At 48.5% G+C, this 17,484-nt stretch overlaps 1 protein-coding gene across 1 annotated transcript in view; it reads left to right on the top strand.

The window, feature by feature from the left end:
- Positions 1-3,344: 3,344 nt before the first annotated feature.
- Positions 3,345-17,484, top strand: part of CACNG2 (calcium voltage-gated channel auxiliary subunit gamma 2) — a 103,891-nt gene continuing 89,751 nt past the window's right edge. Inside the window, exon 1 of the mRNA XM_036457433.2 lies at positions 3,345-4,743. Within this exon, the coding sequence (XP_036313326.1) occupies positions 4,533-4,743 (211 nt within the window). The 5' untranslated portion in view covers positions 3,345-4,532. The remainder of the gene's footprint in view (positions 4,744-17,484) is intronic.

The following is a 17,484-nucleotide window of genomic DNA, read 5'->3' on the forward strand; positions in this document are numbered from 1 at the left end:
CTGACACATAGGAGTTGCTTAATTTGTTGAGCGAACAAATGAATAAACATGGGACTTAGAGCGAGTAGAACTTGAAGCAGTGCAAAATGTTCAGATCTCTGCAGTTTCACATACCTTAATATATGACCTTGAGACTTGATACAAGACCTCTCTGAGCCTCTGTTTATTCACTTATAGGATAAGAGAGTAATATGCGTTTGCAGGGTTCTTGGAAAGCTAAGTGTGAGAATCTGTGTGTGAAAATGCCTGGCACCTAGAAATGCTTGTCAGATCTGTAGATGAGTAGGAAATAGACTTGGTGTAATACCTTTCTTCAGAAAATTCATAGCTTGGGTCACAGCACAGTGGTAAGGACATAGGCTCTTAAGCTGGGCAGCGTGGTTGGACTCCCAGCTCTGTCACTCACTAACTGGACAACCTTAGGCCAAATACTTAAAAAAACAAAAAAAACAAAAAACAAAAAAAACACATTATGTGACTCAGTTTCCTCATCTGTAAAATGGGAATAATGATGGAATTCAGCTTAGAACAGCACTTGGCACATTAGCTATTGTCATTGCTTTTAACATATAAGACTGACAACCACACAGAAAGGCTCTTGCCTGTGGTCCTCCTTAACAGACAAAGAGAGATTTTCAGAGAAGTTAAGTGACTGCACAAGGTCAAACAATGAAGAAATGTCAGCCTTGTGCTTCAAGGCCAACTCTGCTGCTTCCAAATCCCATGTTATTTCCACTCCATCAAAGAAGGAGCTCAAAATAGGCCTGTGGCATTTCAGCTAATTTCCTATAAGCCCTTACCAAGTAACCAACAGCGGCACACAAAGCTGCTCCCCTAAGAGCATCCACTCAGCAGCTGCTAAGTATGTGTGCCTGGTGGATCCAGACCATCTAATGGGACTTGCACCAAGCCAGCTCTTCCCAGGTGGCCTTGCCTGGTCTGCAGAAGGAACCTACAGAGTAGAGCTGGGTTAGGAAGGGGCAGAGGGTGGTACATGAGTTAGATGGAAAAAGAAGCTGGAGACCAACTGGATATAAGGGGCAGGGGGAGAAGAAATGAGAGGAAGCTCACATTTATTGAGTTCCTATTATGTACCAGGAATTTCATCTGTCTCACACTATTTCACCTCACTATGATCACTCAATCATTGTTCATTAAGCATCTATTATGTGTCAAGCTCTGAAATAGACCCCAAAGATGTAATGGTGAGTAAGACACAGCTATTGACTTCAAAGGGCTCAAAAGTCAGTAGGAGAGATGATACATATAACACTAAAGTGCTATGAATGAGATGGTAGAGGGTGGCAACAGTGAAAAGCAGGTAGTAGCTGTGAATAACATCAGAAAAGAAGAAAGCAGGTATTAGTGTGCCCACTTAACATATTGTGAAACTGAGGCTCTGTGAAGTGGATTTGTTTGGAGTCAAGTAGCCGAGTTGAGCTATGCCATCAGGTCTATTCTGTCTCCAAAAGTCTCTTTCTTTCCATGCTTGCAGCCTGAAAGCTCTTACCTTCCTCCCCAATCCCCTTTCCTTTTCTCAATGATTATCTAGCCAGAAGATTAACCAAATGCTGCTAAAGCCATGGCAGCTGTCAGTGGCTAAGATGTTAACTGCTTCTGTGGACAATCAGAAGCTCTGAGCCTCTGTTACTGATTTCATTTTAGCAAAAGATTCAGGGGTTGGTGTGAAAGGGGGGAGGGGATGAGAAGGAGGTCTCTATCTCCAGGCTGAAGGGACCTCTAGGACAGATCAAAGGCAACCAAGATGACAGAGTGAGGGCAAGCTTCTCGGGCTTGTGTGGCTATTCACAGGCCTCTCTCCACTGCCCCTAAAAGGCCCAGTCTATCTAAGAGACCATCCTGGTTGCCCTTCACTTTCCCCCCCAAACATGGGAGCCAAGAAAACCACCCACTTGGCTGGATGTGCTGGGTTCCCTGCTGAGTGAGATCTACAGGTCTGCCCCTCCCCCTCCCCATCCTCACAGGACAAGAAGCCAAGCTGGAGAAATCTTCAGTCTGCAAGTGCAGCTCTTTCTACAGCCTACAGGTACCTTAGCAGGGGTGTGAAATCCTCATTCTGTTCTCCAGACACCAGAACCCTCTCCAGGTGCCAGAAGCACTGCAGTCCCTTAGATAGAAGAGAGCAGAGAGGGAGAGAAGAAAGTATCATGCAGGTGGAGAAACAGGTAGTTTTTCTATACACACATACACACACACACACACACACACACACACACAAAATGCATTGGACATGCCTGCTGATCATCTCTGAGGTAAGGGAGAAAAGTTGGGCAATACCAAAGGAAGTCTAATTTTAATTCAGTCATGTATTACATACTCTTTGAAAATAATCAGATCTCTGGGAAATTGTTAAGTAAAATAAAAAGGGAGAGATCAGAAAGTATGAAATAATTGAGTTATAAGATTATAACTGACCCATCAACTGACCCATCAGACTCACAGCTCTCTCTTAACCTTCTCCCCACCCACTTACCCTCCAAAAAAATAAAACGGTGCACTATCCATCATGCCTCGTGTGTTCTCACTCACTTAACTATGAAACTGATCAGAGAAAGAAAGGAATCAGTAACAGCAGGAATTTGGTGTGCTGCGTTTTCCAGGGTTTACATTAAGGAAAAGTTGCAATGTACAAATAAGAGGTGACGCTGTGATTAACCCAGGATAAGGATTCTGCAGAGGAGGAGATGTGTTGGGGTGTGTTTCAGTGTTCCCAGCAGGGAGATTTTTATCTCTTCCAATCCAGTTTATGAATGGCATGGGAAACTTAAGAAGGATTCACATTTCACCCACTTCCCCTAAAAACATCTTTATCCTTAAGATGACAATCATTGCTCAAGCCCCAACCACCAGTCACCCTTCCGCACCCTTTTCCATGAATAATTTCTCCAAAATGTCTGCTTGTAGGAGCAAGATTTTGAATTTCACGGAAAACTACAGACACACACACACACACACACACACACACACACACAGTGCACTGCACACCCCCACTTCGCCAATAAGAGACAAGAGAGGAACAACCAAAAGGAGACGCAGCTGATGTGACAATAAAATAAAATAAACTCCCAAGCAGCAAAGTGAAACTGATTATTTGAAGGAAAAAAAAAAAAAAAACACAGAAAGACCTCGTTTGTAATTACCCATCCAGGTTATATTTTCACCGCTTCCAGGCAGAGAAACGGCTGGTTGAAGTTTTGTGCCCATCTGATTGTGATGGGAGGGTTGTATTTGAAGCTCTGGGCACGTAGAGATGGAATGAGAAAGAGGCTGAGCTGGAAGAAACACCGAGGGGGGAGGGAGAGGGAGGGAGGGGGGGGCAGAGGGAAAGGGAGCAAGCTCTCTCTAGCTACGCCTTCCTCTAAGCTCTGGGAGCCCAGGAGAGCGCTCATTTTAGGGTTTGGGAGAGGAGTAAAAAGAGGAACGGCGCTCCCCACGCAGGTCTGCCCTGGCCTCGATGCCCGCTGCCGGGAGGGGAGGGAGGACTCTGGCCCGCGCCCCCCTCCTGGCCGGCTGCCCTGCCTGCCCGGGCGCGCGCGGAGCGGGAGGCGCAGGGAGCTGTCCAGTTCAGCACCACCCGGTAATGCAGTAGGTGGGAGCGCCTCCGCCGGGCCGGCGGGCAGGGAGTTGGGGGGTGGGGGGGCCGGCAGGCGGGCGGCCCATCCTGCAGCAAGACGCCGGCTCCCTTGTTTCCAGGAGCTTTGCAGATAGGGGGAGGGAAACCCGCCTCGATTCTCCGGGAGAAACCCCTGCCCTCCCCCACTTCGCCAACACTACCCCGCCACCAACAACAATAACCGCCGCTGCGCCTGCCCGCCCTGCTGCTGCCGCCGCCGCCGCCGCCGCCGCCGCTGCCGCCGCTGCCACTGCCGGGGCAAAACCATGGAAGGCGAGACCCCCGCACCTGTTCAGCTGAGATCAAGGGCTTACAGAATACTGGGAAGTCTGGTCTGAAACGAAAGCGCCGAGACCCCCCCAAGGAAGAGAACTGGCGAAGCAAAGGATTTTCATGGCGCAGGCCGCAGAGACGGAAGGTTGCATCTCGGCTTTTACAATCTCTAACTGTCTAGGTCCCGACCATGAGAGATTGTGTTGAGAATGCGGCTGTTCCCTGGTTCACTGTGGAAGCCATCTCCAAATTAGCTATCACATATGGAAACTGGAGACCAGAATTTTAGGAAAAGAGCTTAAGGCATTTCACTTGGGGGGGTGGGGGGTGTCTTTTTATTTTTATTTTTTCCTTTTTAAAAAAAAAATCACTGCAACTGGAACAGTTTCTGATCTCAAAAGGCAAGCCTCTCTTCCCGTGTGATCTTTATAATTTATACTCTTTTTTCCGTGAGCTTTCTTACCTCCCCTTTTTGATATCTCTCCATAATCTCTATTCACACATATATCCATTATATTAGAAGTGGAATTATTTTTATTTTATTTTTTTTGCTTTAGTACTTGCACCCTCACACACACTCTCCCAAGAACCAGAAGTCGGTTGGGTGTTTATATAATGAAGAATTATGGGGCTGTTTGATCGAGGTGTTCAAATGCTTTTAACCACCGTTGGTGCTTTCGCTGCCTTCAGTCTGATGACCATAGCTGTGGGAACCGACTATTGGCTCTACTCCAGAGGGGTTTGCAAGAGCAAAAGTGTCAGTGAGAATGAAACCAGCAAAAAGAACGAGGAAGTTATGACCCATTCTGGATTATGGAGAACCTGCTGCCTAGAAGGTATTTGATTTCCCATCTCCTCCCCCTCTCCACCCACCCCTCCCCTGCCCTCCCCGCTCCCCCTCCCCATCCTCCTCCCGGATAAGTCCCCTTCACATTCCACCATTTTCTTACTTCACTCCTTCCACCACAGATCAAGGTTGCTTGGGTTAGTTTCAGAGGAAAGGAAATCAATAAACAAAAACCATTCTCAACTCTCAAGGCTCCACCAGCTCCCTTTCCCCAGACCTCTTCATTGGAATCACCTATGATGTGACGAAAACAACAAGAGATTGTCTTTAAAAGTCAAATGTGTTCTGCCTACTTCGGAATCATTAGGATTTGCCATTTGATGTAGTCTTGCCATCTATTGGGGGGGGGGGGGGAGTGGTAATTGTTTCTCTCACACTGTTCCTCTTTTCATAAGAGGAATTCAAAAATGTTCTTCCTTTCCCTCTCCTCCTCCCCTTACTCCCCAAAAGTCCCAGACACATCATCATCTGAAAATCCCCTTTAAAAAAAAAAAATTGTTTCTAAGAATCCTTACTTGGTAAATCCTAATTATTCCAGAATCGCAAGCTGAGTTCAAGAGCATTTCGTAATGTCTATGAGCCACACATATTGTTGAGGCAACTGGCTGTGTGTGTATGTGTGTGTTAACGCTTACAAAGTCTAAAAATGCATGCGTCTCTCACAGGAAGCAAGCCCAAGTTCTAATAAACAGCCATTCACTTGCAGGTTAAGCTGAGAACCAATTCACTTGCACGCAGAGAGACATGTCTGTTATCCAGAAGCGCGTAGAGCCAGCACTGCAGCCAGTTGGAGAATCAGACATTGTGCAGGGAGGCCAGGGAGGGAGGCGAGGGCATAGGCAGGTTGAGGGGGGGGGGGGGGAGGCAGGAGAGCAGTGGGACAGGGATGTCAGCTGTTTGTCTTGATCTTGCAGGGTCATTGGGACATGTGTACCGGTGCATGTGCTGTGGGGGGAGGGGTTCCTACAGTGTAAAGCCTGGGTGATCGGGGTGCGGATGAAGGCATGTGCTCCTGAGACACACTAATAAGCACTGAGAAAAGAGAAAAAAAGAAAGAAAAAAAAAACTCTGCAGGTCATACGACCTGCATTTAGCAACGGACTTTCATGGAAGGGACTGCATTTGAATGGTGACAGCCACCCATAGAGAGACGTGCACAGCGAGATTCGTGTTTCGGTGTAGAGAGAAGGCTTATGTGCTTTGCTTCTGGTTTGAACCAATACCGGAGGCTGTTGGAGGCGGCGTCGGGAAGCAGAGACTGCAGGATTGTTTGTTAAGCTCAACATGGGATGGTGATGCAGGGAGTAGAAGCCAGGGGATGGGGGAGAAACGAGCGAAATGGACAGGAGTGGGAGAAACTGATGTGACCCCAGGGTCTAACCCAAACTGAGCAAAAGCTGCTCTTTGGGAAATGGCCGTGTCTGGGGAGGAGCATCAGCTCTGTGGGCCTCCCCCCCCCCCCCCAACATTCTTGGTGCAAGCGGTTGAGTGATGGCTGGACATGTTTTGAATAGCTAAGTGACTTCAATGAGCGATGGTCTATTTGACGCATACTGCATTTAGTGCCCTTTCTCAATCCAAACTGCTGCCTTGAACATCGTCTGCATAGCAGCTCTCTGCTGAATACTATATGCTCTTCCCCAGCCAGAGAATCAATATTGGGAAATTAATAGAGACTGTTTTAAACACACCCCTCCTTTTTAAAAAAATGAAGAGCCTTTCATGCAGCTAGCCATTAACCGCGAAAAGACTTCCATTTAATTAAACATTTATGGCAGACTTTTATTCCGAAAGAGAAGAAAAGCGAAGTGGATGAGGGCTGCTGTAGGGAAATGATCACAGTGGCGATTTGCTTCCTTTGGATTTAAGTTCGATGGATGGAGATATGCCGCCACGGGTGAGCGGAAAGACAGGACAGTCTTTTAGGGGCACAATCCACAGCACCTGGTGACTTGGTACACATACGCTTTCCTTAGGAGGGGGTCTATTTGCGTTTCTTATTCCTATGATCTTTTAAACAATTCCTAATTCCCAGAAGGCAAGAGAACTAAGGGAGAACTTTGGATCAGTTGTGCATTAAAAGGCTTAAATATTTTCATTAAAATTCCATCTGTGTGGTGCCTACATCCCCGAACATGCTGCCCAACCAGCCCCTTTAACTTTCTCTCCAAGCCACACACCTTCTCTCTCCCTGATTCATCCCTGAAAAGCTTAGGCCTGTAACCCTTCCCCAGGGCTGTGCGACGCTCTCAGGTGCTGCGGGATGGGCCCCTCTCCCCGGGGCTGGGCCTCTCGGCAGTGAGGGGACGGCTGGGCCAGGCTCCCTCTGGGACCTTAGTGCTGTTTTCACTTGTAGCCAAGGTCCAGGCAGAAAGGGTGAGTGCTCAGGGCCTCCACTCAACCTGGCCTTTAATCCCCCAAGCCTCTGTCCACACGGGCTTTGCAGGCCCCGGACTCCCTGGGAAGTTGGGCCTTAGTCCCTTAGGAAGTAGTTTGAAGACGTTAAGCCAGTTATTTTCAAAGGTTGCGCTGGTTTCCAAAGATCGGAAGCATGCTTATTTCCGAAGGCTGGCACAGACAGCTGTGTGGGGCTCTCGTGGGCTTGCTTTTCTGAGCATTCACAATAGGGTCGTGCTGTACAGAAATCAGATTCTCAGTGCTTCCGTCTCCTCCCACCTCCGGTGTTTGTGAGAAGCTGGACTTTCAGATAAGGTCCCCCATCACCTCTTTGTTGTGCCTCCTGCCCGTACCCAAGAAGTTGTGAACAGATTTCAAATCTTCTTCCCGAGAGGCTGCTAACGCCTCCAGACAGAACCCAACCCTGTCTGCTTCTGCTCTCCTGCTCTCTGGCTTTCACTGGGGCCTTTGCTCTTGAGATGATTTTTTTTCCTTTCACTTTTTGATGAAAATAAGAATGAGAAAATGTTTCCTTGCCTCTCTTGCTGCTTTGGGAATGAATCAGTCTGCTCAAGAGTGAGAAGGGACAGGACCACCTGTTAGGGTAGACACAGCAGGAGGGGACAGGAACCCAGAGGAAACTTACCTTTATGTGTTCCCTCTGCAGAGTCAATAACAGCAGTGTCTTTGCGTATGAACTTGAACCCCTAACAGGCTGGTGCCCTTAGTAGGGTTGGGAGGTTAGGGGACGGTCTGCATGTGGATACAGGTAGGTAGCGAGTGATGGAAGTTCTTGAACTTTTCACAAAACCTGAGTTAAGAGCCTTGAAATGGAGAGATGAATCGGCCGTTTCTATAAAATCTGCAACAGGACTCGAAAACAGCTTGTTCCAAGCAAGTATCTGTGGGCCGAGCAGTGGCTGGCTGCCTAAGACATTAACCTCTGTTGTCCCCGACAGGAATCGTTGTCTCCAGGGGCAGCAAGAAATTCCCTCCTCGCGTGTCTTCTCCCCTCTCCCTCCCCCTGTCCCAGCTGCAGAGGACCTCCAGGCCCCCAGAGGAGAAGGCCGGGTACAGCGTGGTCTGCAGCAGAAACGCACCCTCTCCCGCCCCTTTCCTTTCTGTGAGGCGCAGCCGAAATCTCGCTATGTGTTCAGACTGTTAATTCCCTCTGCTGAATTCCCAAGCTCCTCTTCCTTCCACGGCTTCTCCTGCCTCCCCCTCCACATGCTGCTTCTCGCGGAGGGTCTGCCGTCCTCCTCCAGCGCTGCTCTCGCTGAGCAAGTCGGGTCTCGATTTCCCAAGTCTGTGGTTGCACAGCCTTTGCTAGGCTGAGAGGTGGCGAGTGCTCCGTACCGGGCTCAGCCACGGCTCTGCTGTTCTGGAGAAGGAAAGGATGTGTCTTGTCTGTTAGGAAAGCCAATCACCTTTCCCAGACACTCTTGCCTTTCAGTATGGACGAGCTGCGTGTGGAAGTCACTCATGGGCCTTCATACTGTGTGCGCATGGCTCCAGAATTCCCAAGATAATTTGACTAGTACCTTTTGCGCTTTGCACACAGTAAGTGCCTAAAAAAATATTTACCAATGGCTTGACTCAGAAGTTCTTAAAATTATTGAAATTAATTCAAACATCATAAGGACATGTGACTGTGACAATCAAGTGAGGGGGGCAGTGAGGAAATCAGGCTGGTTTATTTGTTCTTCCTGGAACTTTTTTTTTTTTTTTAAGGATAATAATGAGTCATGAATTCATTATTATAAAATAAGAGAATTCCAAAGGAGTCAGTCATTTCAGGTGCATTAGCTCCTAACTGGCTAACGAAAAATAATCAGTACCTTCGGCCTCTACAGGGAAGGAAAGAATAACCCATTGATTTTCTTCCCTTTCCTGCTCTTCAGGTATATCAAAGGCCAGTTTGATCTTAATACTCACCAGAATAGACACTGGGCAGAGAGCAGGCATTCTGGACCGTCCCTATTAAGCTTCCCCAGAAGCTTCTGTTCATTACCAAACTTACCCACCAAGCCCCAGGACCCTGAGAACACTCCCCAAGGTCCTGGGCTCTGCTCTGCAGTTTTCCATAGAGCCAGGCTCAGCAGCCCAGCCATTCGCCTTGGAATGAGGAACAAGCTCTGCCAGTCCCAGGCATTCACCCTGCCCTTCTGCCCCTGTCTCCCTGCGATCAGACCACACGTTGTGACACACACACCAGGACTCGTGGGCAGAAAGTGATAGAGTCAGAACTTGAATCCAGGCCTTTCAGCTCCACCCTGCAAGCCTCCAGCGGGCTCCGTGTACAGCCCCTGGCCGACTTTACTTATCCTCCTGACTGGCATCAGACTCTGTCTGCACCCCGTCAAGTGCCAACCTGAGCATGGCAGGAAACCTGAGTTCTGACCCACCCAGCACCCAGCACCCTGCACTATGCAGGGCGACAGCTCTGTCCCCAGTCTGCTCACTCCCATGAGGCTGAGAGAATGCAATGCTGAACCCCAGGGCAGACCCACCATGGGCCTCTCTGGTTTCGCCCTTGTATTTCAGAAGTGCCCTCAATGCAAACTGCCCGTTAGTTTTACATTTGCAAGCGTTTTGCAAAAAGTGGCAAATGTATGTCCCCTGTCACTCATGAGAGGTTTCAATGAAGCTTTGTGGGCGGTGTTGCAGCTGAAAGAATCCTGCGGCCACACAGACCTGGGTTCATGTCAAGCCCTGCAGCCTCATGAGCCATGTGATTTGAGGCAAGACATGTCACCTCCACCAGCCTCAGTATCCCCTTTTGTAAAAATGAAGGATAACAGCCTTCTCACAGGACGGTTGGTAGTTCAGCAACCAAATGAATGGGTGTCTATCATCTACTTTCCGATGACCACCCTGTTGGAAATTTCAATCAACACCCCCCCAGCCCCTCCCCTCATCCACCCTCCTTCCTGTTTTATTTTTGTCCAGGGCACCACCTTCCCGCACGCAGCACACTTAACTCAGGACGTTTTTGTCCACCTCCACCTGGACTGTCAGCTCCACAGGGCAGGGATTCTGTCTGCTCTGCTCATTGCTGTAGGCTCAGCACCTGTGACAGAGCCAGGCATCACCCCGCCTTTGTGGGGGAAGGAACAAATGACCACGGCCTCTGCCGGGCGCACCTTCCACAACGGTGGTCCCTGTACATCGTCCAAGGACCGCTCTCTAAATTACATCCAGCCAGCAGTGGTGGCAAAGGCATCTTTCTTTTCTTTTCTTTTCTTTTTTTACATCTACAAAATAATGGACCCAACACAGAGAAAGGAGGGGAAGAGGGAAAAGGGGGGAAGAGGAAAGAAGGGGAGACTCGACACACAAAGGGTGATAACAAAGAAAGATGGGAAAGAAAAGGAAGTGGAGAGGGAAGAAATACCTGGGAAGGAAGTGCTAGGGGCTGAACAGCTCTAGAATCTGGAGTCTAGATAGACACTGACCATGTTTTTCTGCCCCCACATCTCCCAGGGCATCTGCCACAGATTCCCCAGGACAGCTCCCCACGAGTGCTCGCTCCCAGGTCAGTGAGGGAGAAGACACACATCCAGACGGATAATGCAAGAGATTTTTTTAAATTTTCAAATTCAATCGCTCCTCTTAGCCTTAACTAGAGATATTTCAGCCAAATACCCGTATTCAAATGAAACAGGTACTTTGAATTTCTAGGTTAATTTATAGCCACAGACCATTTCTTCACTCATTTATTTTACTTATTAAATCTCTGATACAGCCAAAACCGGTTTGGCTCAGTGGATAGAGCGTCAGCCTGTGGACTCAGGGTCCTGGGTTCAATTCTGGTCAAGGGCATGTACCTTGGTTGACTGGAGTTAAATCAACACACCCGGTAGGGGGTGTGCAGGAGGCAGCTGATCAGTGTTTCTCTCTCATCAGTGTTTCTGACCTTCTATCCTTCTCCCTTCCTCTCTGTAAAAAATCAATAAAATCAATCAATCAATCAATAAATAAATAAATAAATAATCTTTGATACACCCCCTCCAAGTGCGGGGCCAGAGTTTGGGTCTTAATGGGAAGTAGCTCCCTTGGGGGATCCCCATCCTCAGAATCCTGAGAGCCAACTGATAGAGACAGACCCTGCTTCCAGTAAATTCCAATGTATATGCAAATTCCAACTGTAAGTGCTCCCAAGGAGAGTCACATGGGACTGTGCGTTTATAATACTATTGTACCATCCTATCTAGGCAGAGAAGGCATCCCTGGATATCTGAGTGTGAACAGATGCCTGAAGGGTGAGTAGGAATAAACTGGGTGAAGAGAGCAAGAAAGAGTAGGCCCGGCAGAAGGGCAGCAGGTGCACAGATCAATGAGGAAGAGAAGGAGATGGGTACTGGAGGAGGTCCAGTGGCTAGGGACGGAAACAGAGAGGGGAAGTGTGGGGTAGAGGTCTTGGATGGTGTGGAAAGGGGATACAGAGTGAGGGCTCAAAGATAGGGACTTGCTGGTCTTGTTAAAGGGTTTTGCTCTTTGACTTCTGGCTTCTAAGCTGTGTGACCTGGAGCTGGTTAATTCTGTCTCTGCACCTCATTTGCAACATCTGCTCAATGGAGATGAGAATGCCTGAGCCTAAGGTTGCCGTGAGGCTTAGAACACTGTTCCCTTCTCTTCCTTGTCACGCTCGTCCCACGTCGACCCCAGCCTGCGTATGGCGGTCTCTTTGGCCTCAAAACTTCCCGTGACAACCCAGGGAAGGGAGGAAATAGGTTGATTTAACTCCAGTCAACCAAATTCAAAATATACTCAGTGGAGGTGGTTAGCCAACCCTGTGCTTAAAATAGAGAGGCAGTGGTGAACAGGCCCCGCCCTGCCTCGGGGACCCTCCAGGCGAAACCCAGTTCTGGGATCCTAAAGAGCAGGCATCTCACATAACAGCTCCTTTTCACACTAGACATCTGACATAGCCCGTCGCCACCCCTCCTCCTCACCCTCCTAAAATTCAGAGGGATTCCTGGAATCTTTTACAATGTTAGGATCATTGAAGATTCGAGCTGGAATTTGAATGAGCTCAGTTATATCTCCAGACTTTCTGAAAATAAGAATGCTGGTAAAGGGATATGAACACTGTTTCCCAACGCCAAAAATTACATGTCAACTTTTGTAGGATTATCCATAAGCTACTGTGGCCTAGCATCCTGGTCCTTTCTCCTGGGCATATAAAGAACTTGATTCAACCAGCTCCATCTTTCCTCAATTCTAAGACACTATCAATCACAAAATGAACTATTTACTTAAACAGCATTCAGGGAGGGGAAAAGGAATTGAATGTATGCATCAATTGTAAAACACACTCTAATTTCAGAAATGTGGAAACTTAAAATATGTGCCATAGAATCAAAGAAAGATGGTAAGCTCTCTTGCTGGCAGAGAGAAATGCAGGCAGGGTGCTGAGAGGGCCTAAGGGATTTCTTTAGCGTGCAGCTGGTATCTGTCCCATGACTCAGGAAGCAGCAGAGGAGAGAAGAATGTGGTCTTATTAAGCAAAGGGGCGATCGTTAATTTTTTTTTTATTATTCAACAGCTGTTCCCTGAGCACTTGCCAGGTACCGTGTGAGTCTAGGACAGAGTCAAAGGCTCAATCTCTGCCCTCACGGAACTCTTAGTCTAGTAGAGAAGACACACCAGCTAACAGACGATAACAATGGCACAGCGTGAAATAAAAGCACAGGATTCTGGGAGCACAGAGACTGGGCAGGGGGTATGGCAGGGAAAGTGGAGTACTGAAGGCTATATCATAGGGGTGAGCAAGCCATGGAGAGGAAGGCACTTCAGACAGAGGGAATGGCAAGTGCAGAAACATGGATGCCCAAGCAGTCCAGCCTTGCTGGAAGATAGAAGCAGGGAGAAGTGAGGCTGGGAGGTGGGAGAGACGGGATCCCAAAGGATCATACATGGCTCATGGAGCAGGATGTGCTTCAGCATGGAAGAAAAGGGAGACCCAGAAAGCTGGCGAGCAGGGGGAGGTCCCAACTCGCTTTGCCCATCAGCACAGTCACAGGTTGCTGAGGCCCTTATGGAGGGCAGCGGGGTGGGAGCTGGTGAGACAGGGATGGGGTGAGGCACAATGGGGAGGGTGTTGTGGTGCCCGGGTGATGTACACTGTCAGCTGTAGTGAATGGAGAATAAAGGAAGGAGGGAGACGCTTACAGGCAATGTACAATAGAGGGGCATCACAATCCTCTATTCCTTTCCCACTTCCGGGTATAACAAGCCTCCAGTGAACGCATATGAGGCCCTGGGGTTCAAAGATCCAGAAAGTCTCGCTCACATGTCCCTTCTCCCAGCGCCTTCCTGACCACCCGAATCTCACGTCGCCCCCAGTTCCACTATCTCCTTTATTTCCTTCTTTACCATTTTAACACAGACTTTTTTTTTCTTTTTAGCATTTACTTGTTTATGATCTGTGTCCCCTCTAAGACTGTAAGCTCCATGAGGGCAGGGGCTGTGTTCACCTCGGCACAGAGAGCTACATGTTGAATGAGTGACTTAAAAAAAAAAAAAAAAAAGTGGCGCCTCTCTCCAGGAGCTCCCATCTAAGGAGGGAGCTGGGCTTAGAAACAGAAACGCAAGCATCCTGTTGACCAGTCTTTTCTGCTGGGCCTGGCTGGGCCACGTTCTTAAGAACAGGTTGGGGTTTCCCTTGCACCCCCAATCCGGGCCACGGCTTTGCAATCAAGCTTCAGAAAGCTGATCTGCCGCTGTGCTCCTTCTGGACAGTGCTCACCTTTCCTCTCAATCCAAACCCGTTAGTTATCGCCTGGCCCAGAGCAGCCTTGGGTCTGCCTCTGAGAAGCCACCATGCCTCCTTGATGCTGTATTTATTCACTCTTCCCTGAACTTCCTGGGCTGTAGGTAATCTTCCAGCTGCTAAGGAGAATGCCAAGGATGAGGTACTGATCCCAGGTGCACAGTTGCTGTGGCGTCATCGCTCTGGCCTTGCCATTGGGCAAGTCTTATTGGTGACTGACCGTGGCTGACTCTGAGACCCTTCTTTACTCCATGTTGCCCCATTGCTCGCCTTTCTCACTTTCTCTGCATAAAGGGTCATTCATTCTTTTCTGTCACACTTCCCACCTCCCATCCCCTTCTCCACCTGGATCTCTGTCTGCATATCCTTCTTGAATTCTCCCTAAGGTTGGGAACTCTCCTCCCCAATTTTTCTCCAACATATTTTACAAAGAAGGAAATTTTGAAAAACTTCAGTACTAATAATAAGTAGAGTAATAATAATAAGAGCTAATCATTTGTTTAGTACTTTCTTTGCACTAAGCACTCTGAGATGCTTTCCAGAAGTTAGCTCTTATTCAGTCTTCAAAAATGCTGGAGGTGTACATCATGATGTCCATTCTCTCCATCTTAAGAGGCTCAGAGAAGTTAACTCACTTGCCCAAGGTCACACAGCAAGTGGCAGAGCTGGGATTCCAACTCAAAAACCTATGCAGAGTCTTCTATGACACTAACTACATTTACAATTTTCCCCTGCCCCCAAAATATATAAATAAAATTCTTGGAGAAGTTGAAAGCTAAGTAGAAATTGTACTCAGTGCATGACAGCATCTTTAAAAGTTTGCAGCTTGAATAGGATATGTTCCTCACCCAGGTCAGAGACGGGAAGAGGAGGGGTGGCCCTGCTTTCTCACTGCTGTGAAAACGAAGGAGCCTCAAATGCATGGACATCATTCTCATTGAAGCTGGCAGAGAGAGAAGGAACATCTATTCCCTCTTCCCTGCCCTATGTCTGGAAGGCTCGTTCCAACAACAGCGTACTTGTCTTCAGGGCTCAGCTAAGTTGTCGCTTCTCCCTGCTCCTCTGCTGCCTCCCACCCTGCACCCACCTGGGTTGCGTTCCCTCCCTCTTTCCTTCCACAGCATCCACAGGCCTCCACTAATACCTTTCATCTTCTCTATTGCTTGTTTCCAGCTTTGCTCTGCCTCTAGACCAAGCATGTCAAACTCGTGGCCCAAGGGCCACATGACTCATTTATTTGGCCTGTGTTAGCCTTTGAGTTTGACATGCTTGCTCTAGATCATGAGTTTTCATCTATTTATTCAACCAGATGTACTCAGTTACTGCTATGTGTCAGTTACCATCCGCCAGGGGTGGGGATGGAGAAGTGGGGGGAGAGATTACAGGGACACAGTGAGCACACACAGGGTGGAGAGGTGAGGATGATCCAGGAAGAGGTGTGAGAGAGCAGAGGTGTTTGGGAAACCACACAGGTTTCCAGTATTGCTGGAGGACCTGGTGTGGGAGGGAAGGTAGAGGATGGGCGAGATTAGACAGTCAAGAAAGATTAGACAGCCTTGAAGACCATACCATGAAGAGCCGGTTATGCTCTGTAAAAAAGGCCAGGAGGAGCCTGTGGAGAGGAAATGATAAGATCGGATCTGCACTTTAGAAAGAGGGCTCAGGCCGGGACCGGTTTGGCTCAATGGATAGAGCGTCGGCTTGGGGACTGAAGGGCCCCGGGTTCGATTCCGGTCAAGGGCATGTACCTGGGTTGCGGGCATATCCCCAGTAGGGGGTGTGCAAGAGGCAGCTCATCGATGACTCTCTCTCATCGATGTTTCTAACTCTCTCTCTCTCTCCCTTCCTCTCTGTACAAAAATCAATAAAATATATTTTAGAAAGAGGGCTCAGGAAGCCGAGTGACGAGGAGATGGGAGGAAGAGGAGCACAGAGCGGGGAGTCCAGGAAGGAGATGACCCAGACAGGGCACTGACACTAGAGGTCCCGTAGGTCCTGGGAGCTGTCGCTTGTGTTGGGTAAGGTGTGACAGCGAGTGACCTTCACTGAGACAGGACAAAGAAGAGAAACGTACAGGCAGAAGATCGTACCTTTCATCTCCGATAGAATGATTCCACACCTGAGTTTCCAGGCCCAGTGCTCAGCCAGTGTTTGATGAATGAATGAATGAATGAATGAATGAATATTTAAAAAGCTTTGCATCTAAAACTAGGATGCATATTTAATCTCAAGTTCTCCTCAGCACCGTCATGATGAAAGCAGGCATTGTGTTCTAGCCAGGCCTGGAGTCCTGTCAGCTTATCACTTACCCGGCTACATGACCTTGAACGGGGATTTCGCTGCTCTAAGTTGATTGTCTCGTGTGTAAGTGGGGCAAATTAGATCTCACTCGTGAGTTGGCTGTGAAGTTTCAGTAGGATGCTCCACGCAAAGTGCTTAACAAGGTGTTGGTACAGAGTGAGCGCTCGAGAAATGCCAGGTGCCGTGAGTAGCAGCGGTGTGTTTATTATTGATTATACTCCCAACTGCCACTGGTGACCTGCAAGTGAGCTGTGCTTGGCCTTCAAATGTTCTACACATGGAGAACTTTCCTATCTTTTTTTTTAAAGTTCATCTTTGGGGCTTTCCTTGAAAAAAAAAAATCATCGTATTTTTGTTACCCTGGGCCCCTTTCCTGCTCGGCAGCATCAGCAGGAGCCAGGCAGCAGATGTCCCTTCAGGTGCTCCGCGCTCCCCAAGTGTCAGTGTGGCTGCCTCTCTCCCTTGGCCTTCCTCTGGCCTCTGCAAGCTCTGAGTTTGCAAAAGCTCCTCCCTGCCAATGGCAAACTACAGGCAGAGCTTGGTCTTCCGGGGCTGATAACGTTAGCAGAGCAATGCCAGCCCAGGCAGGGCGTAGCAGCTAAGCGTGAATAAATCCGTGCATCTGTAAATAAGTGCGCAAATATCCCGCATCCGCCAGCAGTGCTTGCAGGTAAGATTGGGTTGGAAGGCTGTTTGCCTCCACTCCCTCTCCTGAGCATCTCCAGGATAAGTGGTTGCTTCTAAAGAGAGAGCCTCTCACCCATTTGCTACCACCCTCACCGCTTCTCCTTCAGAGGCTGACATTTTCTGACCTTGACCCCCGTTTGGGAAGCGCACCCTGGCATTCAGACCACGTGATGTGTTGTATTCAATAACGAAATGACAGGCGCCAGGGAGAGACAGTCCACGTTGCCCGTGTTGGCTGAAGAGAGGGGTGGGGCTTTGCTGGAAAATGGGACATTTTCTACTTTGAATTTTTACCTCAAAGGCTTCATAGAGAAGAAGGAAGTTTCAGAAGCTTTCTTGGTAGAGAAACAGTTACCTAGCAGCTTCTCAGAAAGGATGTGAACTTACAAAAAACATGCAGTTCTATCGGGAAGAAAGGTTGGATCTGATCCAACCTGGCAATTTTTTGAATGTTTGATATGTCAGGTTCTGGGCGAATCCATGGGGCACAGAAAGAAGTGGGACTGCCCTGATCCTGCCGCTGACATCACTCATCCTCTTCCCAGTTCCTCTTGCCTAGTTTATTTTTTT

This window comes from Pipistrellus kuhlii, unplaced genomic scaffold (assembly GCF_014108245.1).
Source record: "Pipistrellus kuhlii isolate mPipKuh1 unplaced genomic scaffold, mPipKuh1.p scaffold_m20_p_3, whole genome shotgun sequence".
Taxonomy (NCBI): Eukaryota; Metazoa; Chordata; class Mammalia; order Chiroptera; family Vespertilionidae; genus Pipistrellus; species Pipistrellus kuhlii.